Source organism: Furipterus horrens, unplaced genomic scaffold (assembly GCF_987537825.1).
Source record: "Furipterus horrens unplaced genomic scaffold, mFurHor1.1.pri manual_scaffold_3, whole genome shotgun sequence".
NCBI classification, from domain to species: Eukaryota; Metazoa; Chordata; class Mammalia; order Chiroptera; family Furipteridae; genus Furipterus; species Furipterus horrens.
Window position 1 is genome coordinate 29,472,751 of NW_028327173.1, and position 20,757 is coordinate 29,493,507.

At 48.1% G+C, this 20,757-nt stretch overlaps 1 protein-coding gene and 2 non-coding genes across 3 annotated transcripts in view; 2 read left to right on the plus strand and 1 right to left on the minus strand.

Moving 5' to 3' along the window:
* KDM4A (lysine demethylase 4A) overlaps positions 1–20,757 on the plus strand; it is a 39,678-nt gene that overhangs the window by 11,770 nt on the left and 7,151 nt on the right. Inside the window, exons 9-16 of the mRNA XM_090269282.1 lie at positions 211–458; positions 1,543–1,742; positions 2,785–3,185; positions 11,680–11,800; positions 16,033–16,214; positions 17,716–17,920; positions 18,366–18,442; positions 19,427–19,482. Of these exons, the coding sequence (XP_090125408.1) occupies positions 211–458; positions 1,543–1,742; positions 2,785–3,185; positions 11,680–11,800; positions 16,033–16,214; positions 17,716–17,920; positions 18,366–18,442; positions 19,427–19,482 (1,490 nt within the window). The remainder of the gene's footprint in view (positions 1–210; positions 459–1,542; positions 1,743–2,784; positions 3,186–11,679; positions 11,801–16,032; positions 16,215–17,715; positions 17,921–18,365; positions 18,443–19,426; positions 19,483–20,757) is intronic.
* Positions 1,026–1,130, plus strand: LOC150014756 (U6 spliceosomal RNA). Its single transcript, XR_016510191.1, has one exon. It is a non-coding gene; the product is annotated as a U6 spliceosomal RNA (small nuclear RNA).
* On the minus strand, positions 14,795–14,928 carry LOC150014757 (small nucleolar RNA SNORA43). Its single transcript, XR_016510316.1, has one exon. It is a non-coding gene; the product is annotated as a small nucleolar RNA SNORA43 (small nucleolar RNA).

Sequence of the window (20,757 nt, forward strand, 5' to 3'; positions counted from 1 at the left end):
CGTGCATTCTCTGCCCCGTTTTCCCTGCTTCCCTCCATGCCTGGAGGCTTTGCAAGCACAATATGCCTTCAGCCTGTGAACCCAAACAGTTTGGCTTTAAACTGTCTTGTACATTTTTCCATTGAAAGGAAGGTGATGGCTTTGGGGGTCAGGTGGAAATACTGTACTTCAGGTGTGCTCACCTGGAGCTCTTCTGGTTACTTGTGACAGTGTTCCTGCAGAAAGGATATGGTGAAGATCTCCATGGATGTGTTTGTGAGGAAGTTCCAGCCAGAAAGGTACAAACTCTGGAAAGCTGGGAAGGACAACACAGTTATCGACCATACTCTGCCCACGCCAGAAGCTGCCGAGTTTCTTAAGGAGAATGAACTGCCCCCAATAGCAATGCATGAGGAAGAGTGTCCAGAGGAGGACATGGAAGGGGCTGAGGATGGAGAGGAGGGCGACCTGAAGAGAAGGTAACTCAGGAGCCCTCAGGCCCAGCTGTTGAGTGGGTGTCTGGGCAGCTCCCCATAACCTGATGAAAGGCTGTTTCTAAGTGGGGTGTATGAGCCACAGCTGAGAGAATGTTCTCCTTGGTAAAGGCTCCAGCATCCTCAGGGTGAGGGCATTTAGACCTTCCTTGTGGCCATTACCTAGGAATGATTGCACCTTTTGGTGGGCCTGTGGTTTGCTAGAGTGAGGGTCACCCATGCCAGGGCACGGCTCCCTCTGAGCCAGAAAAGTCACATTTTCTCATCGTATGAGACTCTTTTATTTACTTATCATTTTATTTTTTTCATCCTCACCGAAGGATATTTTTTTATTGCTTTTAGAGAGAGAGGAAGGGGGAGAGAGACAGAGAGAGAGAAACATTGATTGGTTACCTTCTCATATCCACCCCGACCAGGGATCAAACCCACAACCTGGGTATGTGCCCTGACTGGGAATTGAACCCGTGACCTTTTGGTCTGTGGGACGACGCTCCAGCCAACTCAGCCACACTGGCCAGGGCTGTGAGAGCGTTTTAAAAAGTGGAGAGTATGGTTCTCACTTCGGCATGCACATATACTAAAATTGGAAAAATACACAGATTAGCATGGCCCCTGCACAAGGATGACATGTAAATTTGTGAAGCATTGCATAATTTAAGAACGAAAAACGTGGATGTGGTAGCAGGAACAAGACTTGCAAGACCAAGGGAATGGTGTATTGCTGTTGGCAGCCTCATCAGTGTCTGAGCCAGAGGATCTATCCTCTGAGGACCATTTATCCTGGGCCGTTGGGGAAGAAAGGAGAGATATTTATGGGGTACCTCCTTGGTGCCAGGCGCTTTCTTAGGTCCTCTGGGCCTAACATGAGGTGGTGGTGATATCCCCATCTTCCATTTGATGACACAGGCTCAGAGGTAAAGTCCCTTGTCTCAGGTCCCACAAATAAGAGGTGGCACGGAAGTGTGAAGCGGGCCTGACAGGCTCTGGCCAGTCACTTTTGGGTAGTGTGGGGATATATTTGTGTAAGCAGACATACACGTGGACTCTTAAATGCTTCCTCTCCTCGCAGCCTAGCCAAGCACCGTATAGGGACAAAGAGGCACCGAGTTTGTCTTGAAATACCGCAGGAGGTCAGTCAGAGTGAGCTCTTCCCCAAGGAGGAGCTCAGCTCCGGCCAGTACGACATGATGGAGTGCCAGGCTGCCCTTGCTCCCGTCAGGCCCACGCATAGCTCTGTGCGGCAAGTCGAGGACGGTCTTGCCTTCCCAGGTCAGTTGATTATGGTGTTTTTTCCCACAACCCTAATTGTTCTGTTCTGTGTCAGATGCCATCTTTAGTGCAGGGTCACAAATAAGAAAAGGGGAGAGACAGGTCTGAGTGTGAGGAGCACTTTGGTTAGGAGCGCACCAGGTGGATGAGGAACATAAGGGAAAGGCCCCATCCCTTTGCCTGGTGAGGGGTCAGGGAAGCACTGACTGTTTTGGAGAAGCGACAGAGAACCAACTCTTACAAAGAACAGTAGGAATTTTGTGGGCAGACAGAGTGGGGGACATGGAAAGGGCATCCCTGAGAAGAGTGGCAGGGGCAGAGGCCTGGAGATGTGAAAGGACATGACTTACCTAGGGCAGTGGTTGTGATTTCCTGTAATTTGCATATGGTGGCAGAAGGGTAGAGGGCATGTGCGTTACCAGGAGACGAGGCTAGAGAAATAGAAGTAAGATGCTGTAGGGACTGCTTGCCTTCTTAGGTCTGCTCACTCGGAGGCTTGAGAAGCCATTTGTATTTTAGGAAGGGGGTGGTGGGGTCACAGTATTCTGGGCCAGGCACTCAGATGGCTGTTGAGGGTAGATTTGGTGGGGAGGCACATCTATTAGTCCCCAGTCAGGCTTGAAGGATCTCTGCATTGAGGTTACCTTGTCAGTACCTCTGCTGAGAGCCAGACAGCTCTGTGGACCTGGACTCTGGGGCTGGGCTGCCTTTCATTCAGATTCTCTAGCCTGGGGGTGCTCGGTCTCTCCTGAGCTCAGGTCTTCATTTCCTGCAGGAGATTCTGGGGAACTAGCAGCTGTCACCACTGTGTGTCTGCTGTCTGCCAGGCTATGCTCCATCTTATACACAGAAGGTGAAACTGAAGTCTCAGAGAGGATCAGCAGTTAGCCCCTCATTACAGAGCAGCCCTGTAGGTGACAGGGCCAGGATTAAAGGCCAGGTCTCACTTGCTGCCCATGTTTGTGCTTTGCCACTCCGCCTTTCAAGAGGTTCAGATGTGTGGGAGAAAGTTGGCCCTATCCAATGTATATTTGTGTTTCAGATTATCCTGACTCTGCTGAAGTCAAATTTGAAGAGCTTAAAAACGTCAAACTAGAAGAGGAGGATGAGGAGGAGGAGGAGGAGGAGGAGGAGGAGGAACAAGAGGAACAAGAAGCGACTGCCTTGGATCTTTCTGTGAATCCTGCCTCTATAGGGGGGCGCCTTGTCTTCTCAGGTTCCAAAAAGAAATCATCATCTAGCCTGGGCTCCAGTTCATCCCGGGAGTCTATTTCTTCCGATTCAGAAACCAGTGAGCCTCTGTCCTGCCAAACCCAAGGGCAAACAGGAGTTCTCACTGTGCACAGCTATGCCAAAGGGGATGGCAGGGTCACTGGGGGAGAGCCGTGCACGAGGAAGAAAGGGAGTGCCACCAGAAGTATCAGCGAGCGGGATCTGGTGGAGGTATGGGCTGTGGGCTCTGGGAGAAGGGCGAGCTGCCTGGAAGGCAATCCTGTAGGGTGGGGGTGCTACGGTGCCCGAGATGGCAGGAGAGACCCTATGGGTGGTCCTCCAGCCTGCCATTGCTATGTGGAGCAGTAAGCCAGGTGGCATTGGCTCACTTCCAGAATGGAGTTCCTTTCTCTTATCTCTGTGTGATGGTTCCAAAGAATTGCATTGCAGCCTCAGGAAAGGCAGCGGATCAATTGGGTGCATCTTTGGACCCTCCTTGCCTCAGAGGCGCAAGCGTCAGAGTGGCAGTTGTTGCAGCCCAGATATTTGAGAGATGGCCTTTCCTACCCTGAAAATTCAAGTTTTTTTCCATATAAATGATGCCTGCCCTATAGACTCCCATGAGAATTTAACCCCCACTTCTCCCCCACCCCTACCCCCCACATAATTCTTCATCTCCCAGAATTATGTTGTGATAAGGAGTATTCTTCTGGAGACCAGAATGAATTCCCAGAGCTATACATGTGAACATGTTTGTTCAGGCTCCTAGAAAACTCACCAAAAGCTGTGTTTTCTGTCGGTTTTGGTGGGTCTGAGTGGGATATAGCAGAGCTTTGTCGGATGCAGCTGGACTCACATCTGCCCCAGTGACCTGCTCTTTCTCCCCAGCCTCATAGTTTATGTGGGTCAAGTTGCAGCCTTGGGTGGGGGTGGGTGGACAGAAGTCACTGCAGAAGGTTTCCTTTATTTCCTATCCCCTTACCTTACTTTTAAAAAATTTGTCTTGTAAAAGTTGTTATTATGAAACATTTCTAAAGTATATTCATCTGGAATACCATCACAAGCCCCCCTATGTATACTCACTGTCTATGTTCCCCTGTCTTTCATATCCATGTAATTTTCTTTTTCTTTTTTAAAGATTTTATTTTTATTTATTTTAAGAGAGGGGAAGGGAGGGAGAAAGAGAGGGAGAGAAACATCAATCTATTGCCTCTCAGAACACCACCACCCCCGCCCCTCACTCCCCTACTTGGGACCTGGCCTGCAACCCAGGCATGTGCCCTGACCGGGAATTGAACCGCTGAATTGATTTGCTGGCTGGCGCTCAGTCCACTGGGCCACACCAGCCAGAGCCCATGTCATTTCCTTTCTGCCTTCTCTGAACCTCAGGGTTCAGTGTCTGTAGACTTCCTTTTCCCAGATGTCCGTCCCTCCTCATGGTGGGTGCTGGCTCATGAGGTGGTGCCCGCCATGCCTCCTCCCCCTCATTGCCTCTGATCACTGCTCTTTCTCTGTGTGGCAGCTTCCACAGGAAAGGGCTTTTCAGCTTGGAAAATGGAATCCCTGACACTCCCTGTTGCCACATCCAAGTCATTCTTCCTTCATAAAGCTCTGTGCCCTCTTGTTCTTCCTGCTGTCACACTGCAGGTCATGCTGCTCCTCTCTTGTAGTATTGTCTGACTTTCTTGCCTACACTTGCCACAAAAGCAGCTAACAATAGCAAAGACTTTACTATATGCTAAAAATTCCACATGCGTTTTTCAGGCTATGTATTGCTGCTTAATTAACACGAGGCATATGGAGCTCAGTGTCACTTTATTACCGTTAAAATGATTGAAGTGGATTTTAACCTGTGGTCAGATGGCCCTGGTTCTCCTTTACCCTCAATGAGACAGATTATCTACCTAGTCACAGGCAGCCCTGGAGGACTCGGGTCCCTCTCATTGAGGCAGTGTTTCCCACTGGTCTTCCATGGGTTGTGGATGCCGACCAGGATGCACTCCTGCCAAAAGCGGATCCCAGCTGCGTGAAGCTTGCTGACATCCTAGGGCCAGGGAGAAAAGCCAGGAATCGCAGCTTGGGGAAGTCTGCCGGAGAAGGAGGCTGCTCTTTAACATGCCTCTCATTCAGCCGCTGCTTGCGAACTGTTGAGTGCCTTCCTGGCTCCTTTTTATCTCTGTATGGACTTCTTAGCTGTCATGTGATGGTGATTTCCTTCTCCACTGGACCCCGACCATCTCTTCCCCCTCCCCACTTGACATGCTGGCATCTTTGAACTCTAAAAATATCTTGGCTCCCTATCTCTTCGCTTCACACCGTCATCCTTTACAGCATGCTTATCGTGTGCTAGGACTGTGCCTTCAAGGAGCTTATAGTCCAGGTGACTAGATAGATGTGAGCAAATAATTCTGGTGCTTAAAGATCTATGTTGTGGCACAAGTGGAAGAGTTAGCAGCTCACCCTGGGGTTGGGGTAAGGCATTCAGGGAGGCTGCAGGGGAGGAAGTATTTTAGCTAGGCCTGAGGTGGGTAGGAGTGTGCCAGGTGGGAGAGGAGAGCGTTGTACGTGGTGGTGGTGGCGGCAGGTCCAGGGGGGTCTACAGTGGTTCCGTTTGCCTCAGGCTTGTGGGACTGGGGAGGCATGTGTGCTGATGGAGTGTGAGTCAGGACCTGGATTGTGGAGGTTCCGCTTTGTGAAGTAGTTTGACTTTAGAGTGTGGTGGGGGAGCAGTGGGAGGTTCCTCGCCGTGTGTTTCTGGAGATTGAAGATTTCCATAATATATTTTCTAAATGCACAAAGATGTGTACAGAATAATACAGTGAACCCACAAATTCTCATCTCCTAGATCTGACAGTTGTCGGTATCTTGCCACATGTGCTTCATCTATCCTTTTGTTATTTGCTGAAGTATTTTAGAGGAAATAGAGGTATCATGTCATTTTCCCCCCTGACTTTAGTGTGTATTTCTAAAAGATACGGGTATTTTCTTAATCACTATGCCATTATTACCTCTAACAAAATTACAAAAATTCTTTAGCATCATCTAATACCCACTCCATAATCAAATTTTCCCAATTGTCTAAAAATTTATTTTATAGTTGGTTTGTTTGATTCAAGGTTTAATCTAGCCTCGCACTATTATTTATTATGTCTCTGAAATCTACCTTAATACAGGGCAGCGTGCCCCTCTTTTTTCCCACACCAACGACTTACTCAAGAACCATGTCAGTTCTATAGATCAGTGGTCCCCAACCTTTTTTGGCATCAGGGACTGGTTTTGTGGAAGACAATTTATCCACAGGGTGGGGGTGGGACAGGGGTAGGAGGCAGAGCTCAGGAGCTTAGGTGGTTATGGAAACCCGCCACTCACTTCCTTCTGTGAGACCCTGTTCCTATACTGGGATACTGGTCTGTGGCCCAGGGGTTGCGGAACCCTCCCTGCTTTAGCTTGTTCAGTGAGGGGTTTTTTAAGCTCTTTACTGATGTTTCAGAAGATCATTTTAGAAGCACTATAAAGGTTTTTGAAGGGAGTAAGGGAGAAAGGAACCAAAATCATAAACAGCAGAGGTTCTCTTGAAGGTGGGTTTATGGGCAATTTTTACTTCCTGCATTTATAAACTGTTGCAATTATTTTTGTGATTACCATGTTATTTTTATAATCAAATACTTCTACTTCAGGAAAGGAGGAGAAGAGATTTGCAATAGGGAAGCCAATTTGGAACATGTTCCTTAGTCTGAAAGTGGGGCAGAGAGGACCTGAGCTGTAGGGCGGGGACAGGAATGGAGAGTAGGAAGGGGACAGAGCTGCTCAGAAGGTAAGAGAGAGCTCAGGACGGGATGGGGCGGGGGTGGGGCTGGCTGTGGACTGAGTAAGAGGGCAGCGCAGGGATTGATTTGGGATTCTGGCCTGAGTTATTAGATGGATGGGGGTCATCCGTGGAAGACAGGTCACTAGAAAAGTGAAGGTATGTATCAGTATAGGCAGGAGGTGAGTTCATTCGGGCATGCTGAATGTGATCTACTTGTGAAGTAGGGCTGTGGAAAGGTGTATACGCAGGTCAGAAGCTCCGGACATTAGGTTTGGGAGTCAGCAGGTGGTTATCAGTGGGAGGAGCTCATGTGTGATGGGTAGGATCAATTTTCACAGTGTGAGTGGAGGTAGAGGGCCCAGCAAGGAGAAGGAAAAGAGAACTAGGGGAGATGACTAGGAGTGTGTCCAAAACCAGGGGAGGAGAAAGATTGAAGACAGTGGAAGCTGTGGAGGTTGGAGGTAATGAGGGTCAGGGGAGGGACTGGGTCCTGGAGGTCTGAGCAGAAGGGAGGGAGGGGGGTCTCCAGCACAGGGGAGACAGGAGGGGGTGGCTGAGGTTGGGTTCATTTGTTTTTGATTGTTATGTGACATAAAATCTGTCATTTTAACCATTTTTTAATGTACAGTTTAGTGGCTTAAACTGCATTCACGTTGCGTAGCCGTCACCAGGCTGCAGGTGGTGTCGAGGTGGGAGGAGGAGACAGGGAGCTGTCTCCATGGGTCTCCTGGAACAGTCAGGTACCTGCCTCTGCTTACTGGAGCCCAGCCCTTTGCAAAAACCACCACTCTTAGAAACCTTTTATTGCTTCCTATATACGTCCCTTTTTTCCTCCTTTGAATCCCTATAATACTTGCCTTCTCTTTTATGATGCTCTGTCTTGATCTCAGTACAATTATACAGGTTGGTGAGGAAGATAAGCTTCTAGGAGCCAGGCCCTGTGCCACATTCAGCCTTGCTTCTGGAGCTGCTAGCTGGTCCCCAGGGCTTGGCCTGTGAACCTTCTGTGGGCCTGGAAGGAATGGAAGTTTAGTTTTAGTGAGAGCCGACATCAGGATTAATTGATAGGGTGGAATGGGGGACTGACAGTCAAGCAGGGGGCAAAAGCTGAACTACTTTGCCTGTCCCTGGAGAGGTCTAATAGCATCGTATCTATATTTAAACAGCTGGATTTCTAAGAGCACCCTTGTGTGCCCCCCCCACCCCCACTTTAACCGTCCCCCAAGGTGTAATTTGGGTCTCTTCGGTATTCAGTTTATGTGCCCCTGTCTTATGTAAAGGGCCCTGGTAAAGGCACCTTGGTTGACTGACTACGGAAGCACCAAAACCTTTTGAGTTTTCATTTAAGTGCACACTGATCCACAGCAATGTGTTGGCTGCAAAAGATCTTGTTTAAGTTGCTTTGAAAAAGTGAATTCCCAAAAGAAGAAGAGAACAACTGTTCTCTGTACAGAACAAGCCCCATCAGGAACATGGACTTTGACCCTGGTTGCTGTTAGAAGGAGGCACAGAGAACTGGGTGCTTGAGCTCCTGCTGTCATCGGGCAGGGGCCTGGGAGACCCTCCATGCTCTCCCACTCCATCCTCACAAAGAGCCCTGTGGGGCAGCACTCCTTACCCCCATTTTACTAGTGGGTTGCTACTTGCCTGAGCTCACAGAGCTAGTTGGTTGAACTGGGGGTTCTGCTATATACTGAGGGAAATTAGAAACTGGAGCACATTGCAGGGAGCGGCAGCACTGGGAGGAAGGGTATGGATGGCCTTTAGCAGGAGGAGCATTTAGCCAGAAGAAGAGAAAATGTGGGAAGATCTTGAAATACCTGAATAGACCTGACTGCTTTAGTCAGAGGCAGCGTGATTGTAGTGGAAGGGGAATAGACTTTAGACTCATGCACCAAGTCTCCCTCTGGCTGGGTCATAAGCTCCTAGAGGTTAGAGATGATGTCTCCCCTGTCTGCATTGCCACATCACCAAGCGTGTATGCTGGTTGTATAGGGGGCACTCTGAACACACAGATGTGAGTTGAGGCATCTTCCTCCTTTCCCAGAGCTGCAGTCTGGGGTTCTTGATCTTGACCCCTCTACTTCCTCCAATACTTGGACCTGTAAAGTGATCTGTCTGCACCTATCCCATATTTATTTTCTACTGTTGCTTTTTAACAAGTTAACCACAAACTTAAAGTCTTAAAACAACACAAATTTATTATCTTCTAGTTGTTCAGTTCAGAAGTCTGAAACGGGCCTGATGTGCTAAAGTCAAGGTGTCCGCAAGGCTGTGGTCCTTCCTGGGCGAGCTTGCCTTTTCCAGCTTCTTCAGGCAGCCCACTTTCCCTGGCCTGTCGCCCTCATCCGTTCTCAAAGGCAGCAGTGTCGGCCACATCATCACTTTGACACTGACTCTTCCACTGTTAGCCTGGTTGGGGCCCGCCAGGATAATCCCGGATTATCTCACTTTTTTCAGTCTTCTAATTAGAAACTTTCACGATCCTTTGTCATGTTAACATATTCACAGGGATTAGGCCTGGCCTCCTTTGGGGACCTTTTTGTTTGCCACATATCCTAGTATCTCTCACCAGCCTTTTCCTCTCTGCCTATAAAACCATACTCACATAGCCCTTATCCTAAAATATTATCAGGAAATTTCCTTCTCAAGCTATGATCTCATTCCTTCCCTTGATCTTTTCAAAAATAGCCTCTATGATGTATTTAATCCTTAGTTCCTTACTCTCTTGTCTGCTGGTATTTATCTCAAAAAATGCCCTGACAAGTCCCACTTCTTGCTCAGCAATTCTGTATTCTTTGTCCCTGTGGATTTTCCCTCCTGGAAGCCCTCCCTTCCTTGGGTTCCTGTATTCCTTTTATCTTTTTTGAAATCTCATTTTTCCTTTTTCCTCCTGTTCTGGAAAGCTTGGTCTCCATTCAATTTACCTTCCATTGATAATCGTATCCACTCCCATGATTCTAATTTTGAACCTGATGCTAAGTAGTCCCAGATCTATAGCTCTTCCTCTGACCTCTTCTCTGATCCCCTGTTCTGAATTTCTTATTAAGCCTCTGGGGCAAATGAAGGACCCACAGATACAGGCTTGTGTGAACTATGTTCAACTTGGTTTACTACTACTCCCCCTTCATCTACATGAGTTCTCTTAATCTCTCCCTTGGTGACTGATGCTAGAAGTCTCCACCACCTCTGGCTCCTTTATCCTCGTTCCTTTACCTCCTGGTCTCTGCCACTTCCCAGAGTTAGGCCTGCCATCTAGATGGTCTTCAAAGTGGGGAATGCAAGAACATTATTGAGGTGCAGGAATAAAATAATGGAACTTAAAATTTCTTTCACAAATTATTTTTGTTTTAAAATGTCAATAAGTACCTTAGTATATGTAATTCATTAGTAAGTATACATATGTTAGTGTACATGTTCCTAAATTTTTTATTTTTACGGTAGCACTATCAAATTTGGTGAGTATGAGTTTTCCACTCTGTTTTTAGCCAAGGAACCATTTGTTTAAGTGAAATTTTAATCATTTAAAAAATGTACATCAAAAGCAGGGCTGTTCTGGTTGGAATGGAGGCAGAGCCTAGAGTCCTGCCTATTTACTCTGATGGGGCTCTTGAGGGCCTTTTTGATGTATATTTGGAAACCACTGGCACTAATCAGTTTGGTTCAGATCTGATTAAAAGTCTGTGATCATCTGAGTCTTTGTGGACATGAGTAGCAAGAGGTCCCTAACGTCCTCAGTCTTCTAGCACATTCCTGCACACAGAGTCAGCATCACTCACTCCTGTGAGCAGGGATCACATCCTATTAGACCATTGCTCCACAGCTTCTGCCTTTCTTGGGCAGCTTTTGTACTTGTCATCTCAGTAAATATTTGTTAAGTGAATGGAGAAACGGACGCTAAAACTTGTTGGTTAAATTTATGTTTGGAAGAGAAGCAGGCTGTGCTCTGTTGGGATATGGCCTGCTCAGAATTTTTTTTTTCTTGACCTTCCAAGCATGGCTCTTAAGTTCTGGGGTTCTGTGAAGTTGCACAGGTGTCTGCAGGCCTGGTGCACTGCAAGGTGGCACTGCAGCACTCTTAAGGCTTTGGTGTTCCTCACAGATGCAAAGTGGCCCTCTTGCGGGCCTCATTTCCTTGCTTAGTGGATTTTGCTTAACCCTGTGTGTCTCTTAATGTCAGTAGAACAAAGTTTTTTAAATATGTGGCTCAGAAAGAAACTCTTAAGTGGTATTACTGACTCAATCTTGTACATCTTAAACCTCGTTACATTTGCTCTGACATGTAAATGCAGGGTTAAATCACCCTTTCCCTTTGCAGCTAGGCCGGAGTTTAAGATGTGCTCTCTGTCCTGGTGATGTTCTCCTGGAGAAGAGGAATGGACGGTGTTAGCTAGAGCCGAGGTCTCGACAGTACATAAGGAAAAGTTGGCCTATTTTACCTTTAAAGGGTCAGACACTCCTCACCCTTTGAATGTCCTCTAGCCTTTCAATCCTAGATGACCCAGCTGCCTGGCACTTTGTGACAGGTGCTGCTGGCCTTCTGGTCCAAGGAGAGGGGCCCCTGGGTTTCTCCAGGGCTCTCAGACATAGTCTCATGACTCACCTTTAAAGCCAGAGTAGGTTTATTTTTTTTTGGTACATTTGTTTCAGGCTGCTCGTGAGAAGGCCAGGATCCACACTTACTAGGCACAAAGTTTGCCCTGAAATTGTTTACATAATGCTAGTTTAGACAAGTTTGCATCAAGGCACTGTCATTTTGTTTTTCTAAGACAGGTGGTTTCTGTGTGTGGTTTTCATTATTTTGTGTGTGTTTCTCTGTGCTTCCTCTTCCCTTTGGTTTTCATTGTAAGACTAACTTTTGCTGTGTCCCCAAGAGGAGGCAAGACCAATTTGATTTTTTTCCTCCGGTTTGCTCAGGTTGCGGATGAATACATGTTTTCCCTGGAGGAGAACAGGAAGTCCAAGGGCCGACGTCAGCCCTTAAGCAAGCTCCCCCGCCACCACCCTCTCGTGTTGCAGGATTGCGTCAGTGATGATGGTAAGTGTTGTCTTCTCTCTTCACCAGAGGGGAAGCAGCTCACCGAAATAGGACTTGGTCTGATAGGTCACGGGAAGGCCAAGCTGAGGGCGGAGGAGGGGCCTTTGGTTTAGCCCTTCCTTCAGGTACTCCATAAAGAGGGCAGGATTTCATTTGATGCCTAATTTATTATCAGATTTCATTATATGTTGAGTGTCTTGGAATGTACCTAATATGGGATAATTGCATGCAGGTTCTTCTCTTCTTCTCCTGGGAGGTACAAGGCTGATTTTCAGGGTAGCCGATTCTGTCACTGAGGCCAATCCCTGTGCTGAATGGGTGGCTACAAAGGTAACTAAGATATATCTGTGCCCTCAGGAAGGGCAAAGTGACAGGAAAACAAATCTAAAGAAAGGAGATGGTAATCCAGGAAGGGGGACAGCGGGAGTCATCATGAGGAAGAGAAAGGAGGACACGTATTCAGAGGACTCAGCTACGTGTGGCTGGAATTAGAATTCCAGGCCTGGGAGTGATGGATATGGTAGGAGGGACGAAGTGGTTGTGAGGCTAACGAGTGAGGGCTTTTTCACATTGGTATGCAGAAGACTTTGAAGAAGGTTTAAGCAGAAGAGTGACATGGTCACATTTCTAGGAGAAGGACTGCTCCTAGTGATTGCACCTTGAGAATGGCTTTGAGAGGAGGAGGTGGAGCCAGGTGGGTTTTTGCCATGGTCTCCTGTGAGATTTGAGGGTCTGAATAGGATGGTGGAGGTAGAGATGCGGGGTGGGGGGTGGGGGGATTTGGCGCTTCAATGTGGAGCTCTGAGGGTGTTAAGGAAGGGAGAGACCTGGTTGAGTGCCTCACTGGTTTCCAGCTGTGAATCCTCAGTGTGTGGAGGATGTGGACTTGGTATTGTAAGGAGGTGGCCTTTGATACCTTTATTAGAGTAAATGAGGCCACTCGGGGAGATGCAGAGGGCACTGAGCAGAGGCTGGGGTCAGGAGGACAGAGGAGGAAGAAGAACCTGTGAAGGAGACAGGGGAGTAGGCAGGGATGTGGAGAATTCTGGAAGTGAGTTGCCAGAGCTCATCAGCACAGTGTAGTCTCCTGTGCTGCCTGGAACCCAGAGAGCCGGTAAAATTAGTGCTGATGAGCTTCTCTCAGTGACCAGGGCCTCTGGTACTCTTGACTGAGGCCAGGCCCTTTCCTACTCTGTCCTGTCCTCCCCGGTGCCATTGGCTGGGTGGGAAGATCCAGAGCCTCAACAGCTCTGCTTCACAGGCCCCACATGTCCTTTCTGACCTGATGTCAATGCCCATCCCCACTGTTTTCCTTGGTAGGATTCTGGTAAGTTGGGTGGGGAAAGGAAAGTGTCTTGAGATCCTATAGTCAGAAATAGGCCAGACGCTGAGCCCAGAGTCTTAGGAAGTTCTCTGGTCTTCCTCCAGCCCAGGTTCTCTGGGTAGCAGCAGCCTAGTTTCACGATTTCCTCCCAGTGTCCTGAAGCAATACAGGTTGCAGAAAAGCAGAAAAGTTACAAAGAGGACAACAAATTACCCTGTAAAGGTGATTACTGTGAACATTTCAGTCTGTTAACCTTACTGACTTTTCTGGTCTGACAGTAAATTATGTCCCTGTATGTCTATTTACAGTAATGTAATTGAGATAATATACAGCCCCCCAACTTCTTATGATAAAAAATTTCAAATGTGGAAAAGTTGGAAGAATAAAAAGTGCTCGCCTCCTGTATTCAATAGCTGTTACAATTTTGCTGTAAATCCTTTCTCTCTTTGCATTGTTTGCATGCTACATACATATTTGCTGTATCATTTGAAAGTAAGTTGTAGCCATCAAGTCATTTCACTTAAAATACACTGACGGGCATCTCCTAAAAAAGATCATCTCCTACATATACACTGTTATCACACCTGGGAAAGTAAGCAGTAATTCCATAATATCTTCCAGTCTTCAGTCCACATTCATGTTTCCCTGCTTATCCTGAAAATATGTTTAATAGCTTTTCTTTAAATCAGTACAAAACAAACTAGGGGTCACACATTTGGAAGCTTTTTGAAGTTTTGTGTTTTTTAGTCTCAGCCTAGTGTGCCCTTCCTTCAACTTAAAATTTTTTTTTTGATCAAGGTAACATGTTCAGTGAAATGCACACATCATAACTATATAGCTCAGTGAAGTTTTATATACATAAACTGTAGACTTTTAACTCCTGCAGTTTTCACATAATATAGTGAACATTTCTCGTCATTTAATATATTCATAAATGGAATGATTTTTGGCCATTTTGTGGTTTTGTAAACAGAACAGATGTCAATGCATTAATTTTTATCCTGATTGTGAGGCTGTCTCTTTCCTCGGTCCTATCTTGGTCACTTAAATTTTGGCCAGGATGCAGAAGATATCTGTGCTTTGGGATGGCACCATGGTTTCTGGCTAGGCCTGATGATGGGGCTTGTAGAGGTTCGTTTTAATTGTCTGCATTGGCCTCATTATGCAACAGTACCCTTCACCGAGGTCAGACTTATGGCAGCTGCCCAGATCCCCTTTAAATTCAACATGATTTTAAAGGCATACTGGATAACTGTTTATCTGCCCTGAGCACTGAGCTGAAAGTGCCAGAAGTGAACAAATAGATGGGCACCCAGTGCGAGTGTATACCAGAGTGTTCCTTGGGCTGCTCTGCATGGATCCCCAGGGACTCTTGGAAAGTGCTTCTGTCTGGGGAGGACTGAGATCAGTGGAGGTGTTATAGCTGGGGATTGCTGATGCCCACACATGACTGGGTGTAGTGACCCCATGAGGTACCTCCGGTGGGGCTGGCACAGAGCTGGGCTCCTGTCAGGCGCTCCATTCTTGGGCCTTTTCTTTGGGTGCTCTTGCCAAAGAGGGATATCCCAGTTATGCTTTCTCATACTACCCTCACTTGGGGAGCATCTGGGAAACACTTTGGGCATCAGTTTATTTTAATATTTGCTGCTGTTTCTTTTTTCTTTTTTTTTTCATGTCCGGCTACAAACCATTCTTAGTGCCCACTGTTCTGGGCACTGAGCGTAGAAATAGCCACTCCCTCTCTGCCCTGACGTCACAGGCGCGGCACGGCAGCCTCGTCTGTGGTGCCGGCAGGTCCGGCACCTGCAGGGCAGCATTTGCTGCTGTTTCTGTTCATGGTTGCCCTCGTTCACTGCAACATTAGGGTTATGGGGTTTCCCTTACCTTCTTGACCTTGTTTCTGCTGGGAGCTAGTGGGCTATGCCCATTTTCTCACTGATTTGAGGGACCTGGGAAGTGTGCACCTTGATTAGTTCCATCTTGTTCTGTGAGCAGTTTTTGTTTGCACTCAGCAGGGTGTCCCTTTCTTTTTGGAAGATGTGCCCAGAGGGCATTTTTTTTCCAGGCAGCACTGAGGCCTGAGGAAGTAGGTGCTCTGCTGTCCGCAGTGAGGAAGAGGTACAAATTTGTTATCTAGACCAGGGGTCTGTGAAAGACCAGATGGTAAATATTTCAGGTTTTATAGGCTTTATGTCTCTGTCATACTTTTTTTTTCCCCCTCAACCTTTTGAAAATGCAAAAACAAGTCTTGGCTCTCTGGGTGGGCTGGCATTGGTCCGTGTGCCAGCCCCTGGTCTAGACTCAAGGTGTTACATCTTGTGGCTGGGACAGGGTGCATCTTGGACACACTCTGCATTCCTCTGAGGCCGAGCCAGGAGGGTTGGTGAGGCCCATCCAGAGAAGGCATATATCCCACTGACCTTTCCAGAGGGAGCTGGAAAGTTCTGACCGAAGATAGTAATGTGAAAACATCTAAGCCTCACCATTTCCCTGTTTTTTTTTTTTTTATCCTTGTTTCTCTTCGGTGGAGCTCAGAGAAAACTTAAAAGGTAAGAACGCAATACGCTGACATATCGGAGGCAGCAAGTGGCATGGTTTCTGGGCTGTGTTTCACGCTGCTGCCCTTGGACAGAGGTGGTGAAGGGTGAGGAGAGCAGGCTGCACATGTGCAGCAAGAAGAGTGGAGGCCATGAATCATTCTGGCCAGAGAAAGGGCTGCAGGCAGGACTTCCCACATCATCATCCAAGTATTGACAGAGTTCATTGAAAATTACTTCTGCCATTTGTGTTTATCACCTGTAGGATCTTGGGTTTAAGCCATACCTGGGACCAAGAGTCCTGGCTGAGCTCCTCTGCTCTCCAGGCAGAGGCATGGGTGTGCTAACTCATGCTCTGCTTCCTTCTCTAGAGACATCTGAACAGCCGACCCCTGAGGACGAGGCTGAGGAGACAGAGGCCTGGGCCAAGCCCCTGAGCCAACTATGGCAGAACCGACCCCCGAACTTTGAGGCTGAAAAGGAATTCAATGAGACCATGGCCCAGCAGGCCCCTCACTGCTCTATCTGTATGATCTTTCAGACTTACCATCAGGTGAGCCCATTCCATCCCCTCTGTTTGCCAAGGACCAGCAGTCAGGGAAGCGAGGTTGAATTGTTGGTACAAAGCTTGTCACTGGTCATCTTGGGAAAGGCACATTTTCCTAGTGTTTTCTGCCCCATCCATCCGTGTACTGGTCAGGCTTCTCAGGCAGATAACCCAGCAATGTGAGTTTTCACTGGAGAATGCTTTGGAGAAGAGCTGATGGTGTGGCTTGGGGGGACTCCCTGTGCTAGTTGGCATTCACACTGTTTGCAAAGGCATCTGCTCTTTTTATCATTCTAGTCAGTCATTATTCCTTCTAGGTGGTTTGTAGTCCTGGCCATGCACTCTGGAAGATGGAGTGTTTCTTTATTATAGTCTGAATTTTAGATGAAAAGCCAAACCCTCCAATGTTCTCTTCCTTCCCATTGCCACCGTGGATGTTGGTAGTAGTCAAAAGAAACTTGGTAAGGGTAGGAGCAGAGGGCTTGTGGGAGGGCGGGGGTAGGAAGGTCCCCAGACTGATCTCAGCTGTGCCCCTCTCCCTCCCAGGGTATTTGATGGCTTTACCATCAGGGGTCTCTCTGAGTCTAGCTTTCGGAGGCCAGGAAGGCATCCACGGTAGCATGTCCCACGTGACCAGTTTGGTTTCAGCTGGGACTTGCCCAGGGTGGCATGCAGATAATCAGTCTTTCGATGCTGGTTAAAAGTGGCAGGGTGCCAGGTTCATGTTTGCCAAAGAGTGGAACCTTATACCAACACACTTTGGATTGCACTCACTACTTCTTTCCATTGACAAAAAGCGAAACTGAAGGAGTGTATGTGCCCTTGCCTGTGAGATGAAGTGAAAGGCCTGGCTGTACTGTCAGCAAGCCTACTGAGTGGGGCTCCGAGTTGGATGAGTGGTGTAGGTTTAGGGTTGACATGTTTCTAATGCCATCCTTGGAATGGGGGTGATGGTGCCATTCAGTGGCAGAGCCAACAGATATTTGTAGCCAGGATGTTCACCAAGAGAAGTACACAGACACGATGCTCTTCCTGAAGAGGCCCCGAGCCTGGAATTGCAGGTTGGGCTGCAGCTCAGGTGACCTGCGGACGTCGACCACAGAGGAAATCAGGGCTGGCCCGTAGGGAGCCTCTGCTCTGGATGATCTCCCTGGGTGGAAGCCACCGTGCAGTGCAGCCCATAGGGGAGCCCACAGTAGCAGCCTTGCTAACATCTCAGTGCATTTTATTACCACTTGGTTTGGGAAGATTGAAATCCCAGTTGCCTCTTACTTCACTCCTTTTCCTCAGTTGTCTGTTCCCTACGGGCCTTTGTTTGATGCTGCTGTGAGAAATTGAATTTGAGTCATTAGAGGTAACTTCAATTAGCAGCTCAGGGATAATGGTTGTGCCCCCAGGAGCCGGAGCCAGAGTCCTATCAGTCAGAGAGCCAGCTTCCTGCTGACGGAGCAGGTGGAGAGCCGAGAGCACAGGCGTGTGCACTGAGGTGTGCGCTTTCTCTCCTCAGGTTGAGTTTGGAGGCTTTAGTCAGAGCTGTGGAAATGCTCCTGATTTAGCCCCTCAGAAGCAGAGGACCAAGCCATTGATTCCAGAAATGTGCTTCACCTCAACGGGCTGCAGCACTGACATCAACTTGTGCACCCCATACCTGGAGGAGGATGGCACCAGCATTCTGGTCTCCTGCAAGAAGTGCAGTGTCCGGGTCCACGCCAGTGAGTGCTTCTCACCTTTCCTCTGTGTCTTGTCGTGGGGGCATGGGCCTTGTCATGGAAGGCCTTGCCTCCCCTGGCCTCCCCCCATACTTCCCCATGGCCTCCCCAGTCTGCAGAGAGTGCTCACGTGTTCTTGGGGAGTTGGTTGATTGAGTCTGTATTTCGTGTGACTCCAGGGTCCATGCTTTCACAGCCAGCTCTGTGCTGTCCTCTCGGCTAAGATACCAGGAGGGCGGTAATCCCCTCTACTCTCTAGGTGTGTGAACCAGTGAATCTACAGTTTCTGACTTTTTGAGGTTGAACACTGGGTGCCTGGCTCTAGAATTCAGGGGTTTCTGTAAGATTGGGTTGTAGCTTTGGGTCATACATTATGGAAAAGAGTTGCAGATCTTCTTTCTGACTGTGGCCTCTGGGCTTCATTTGTTTATCTTGGTATCCCTGTTAGGTTGCTATGGGGTTCCCCCAGCAAAAGCTTCTGAAGACTGGATGTGTTCTCGTTGTTCAGCCAACGCCCTGGAGGAGGTGAGTTCGTCCACACTGCTACTACTCTCTTCCCTTGGAGCTCGCTTATGGCCAGACTATTTCCTATAGACTTGATATTCCCAGCAGGCTGAAGAGGGCCTGGTACACAATGATATCAGAGAATAAGGATTGTTAGCCCTGGCTGGTGTGGCTCAGTGGATTGAGTTCCAGCCTGTGAGCCAAAAGGCCTCCTGTTTGATTCCCAGTCAGGGCACATGCTTGGGTTGTGGGCCAGGTCCCCAGTGGGGATGTGTGAGAGGCAACTGATTGATGTATCTCTTGCACATGGATGTTACTTTCCCTCTCTTTCTCCCTCCCTTCCCCTCTCTACATAAAATCTAAAAATAAATGTAAAAAAAAAGGAAAGAGAATAAGGACTATCAGAATAAACTGTCATGACATTGAGAGTGGTTGTTGCCCACCCATGGCAGGGCATGAATGGAACCTGAAGCTGTGTTTACTCTGTGGTGTTTTGACCAAGTAAAGGTTGTCCTGTGGATGAACTGTAACCCCCTTTAAAGAACTTAGCCACTGGGAACTGTAACCCCCTTTAAAGAACTTAGCCACTGGGTTGGAGCACCAGAACAGGGCTCAGGTGGTTCATTTTGTAGCTTTCTCTTCATTACCTCCATGGCCTCCCCCCAAAGCTGGCAGTACCGCACCTAGGAGTCAGTCAGAGCCCTGCAATGACTCTGGTTTGAGTGAAGTGTCATTCATGTCTTTACTTACAATTGTTGTTATTAACAGTACAGTGAAGAGGATTATGTTAAGTCAAGCGAGTACTTAGTGCACTTAAGCCCCAGGTGGCCTCCCCGTCTTCCTCCGGGGGAGTCCTGGTTACAGGGGCTGCGTGGGCAAAGCCCACATGACATTTGGCTGCTTTTTCACATGGAGGCTACAGTTGCTCCAAGGAAGTCAAGGGGAGAGCAGATTGGATGTTAACGACTTGGTAGTAACCACTTTCCTCCCCTCCCATCTTGGCAGGACTGCTGTTTATGCTCATTACGAGGAGGAGCCCTGCAGAGAGCAAATGACGACAGGTGAGTTTTCCGAGCAGTGTCTCAGAATGGGCACTTCTGAAGCAGCCTGCAGAGGCACTCAGAGCAGCGGCTGTTCATCAAAATGACTGATGAGGTTTTGTGAAGCACATTGCTTTGAGCTGGCATAGCATCTCCAGGACTAATTTAAAAATGGAATGTCAGGGGGAGCCAAGAAATCCTAGTACTTTTCAAGTCCTTCTTCCCCTCTGAGGTGGAGATGTAAGTAATGTCCTCCTTTTTGCAGGAGTGAAGATGGGCCCTTGCGGATCCTGTTGTGCTGGTGCAGGGGTTTTAAGGGTTGGAAGTGAGGGCAGTTATTTTGTCACAGCTGGGGCCGGTGCAGAGATGCCCAGAGCCATGGACTAGCGAGCACTTTTCTGCAGGCAGGCTCTCCCTGGCTCAGACCTGCTTTTTGGAGTGAGGGCAAGTGTCCTTGCGGAAGAGAGCAGGACATTGAGAAGAGCTCAGCCAAGCCTACTTGCTATTGAATCAAACCTATAGAAGTTTCTGGACATCTTAGACCAGAGCTGGGCTTCTCAGCTGTCAGGCAGCTCAGTTTTCACTGAACTGAGTCTTTGTGCTTGGTCTTGGCTTACTTGTCTGAGGTAGAAACATAAATTGAACGAGGTTTTTGTCCTGGAAGAGCTGGCTGTCCAGGGAATGGTACTTACAGGTTGGTGGGCAACCAATGGTCAGTATCCTGCATCCAACTAAAGTCTTGTCAGGCCTCCTGCCTCACAGGAACCACCTTCACGCTGTTCCAGATAGACAGCTACTCAGCATGCTGCTCCTACTCCTTCAAAGGCACTAGCTGACATTGCTTGAGGTCATCGTGTTCCTCACAATTGCAAGATAGCGCCATTACTGTTCTTGTGTATTTGGAATGGAAATGGCTCTGCTGGAGCATCCTACCATTACTTTCTAATTCTTGTTCTGCCCTACAGGGCCGTGCAGAACAAATCTGTTCCCACTCCCACATAATAGCCTGTAAATACTGCAGGCAGCTTCCAGGTAGCCCCCACACTGTCTGTCGTAGGTTTCACCTGGCCTGATTTTCAGTGCTTTCACCATCTTAGTTGTTTTCATCTTGGAGCATGACAGTTTCCTGAAATGTCCAGAGCTCACTCTAATCCTCTAAGCATGTCCATTGAACAGAACTGTCAGAGTAAGTGGGTGCTTGGTCAGACCTTCAAGAGTGAGTCTGCTGTGGATGAAGAGAGCAGAAAGGAGAGGTCATTTCAGCCCAGGGGAATGGTTTGAGCAGAGGCCTGCAGC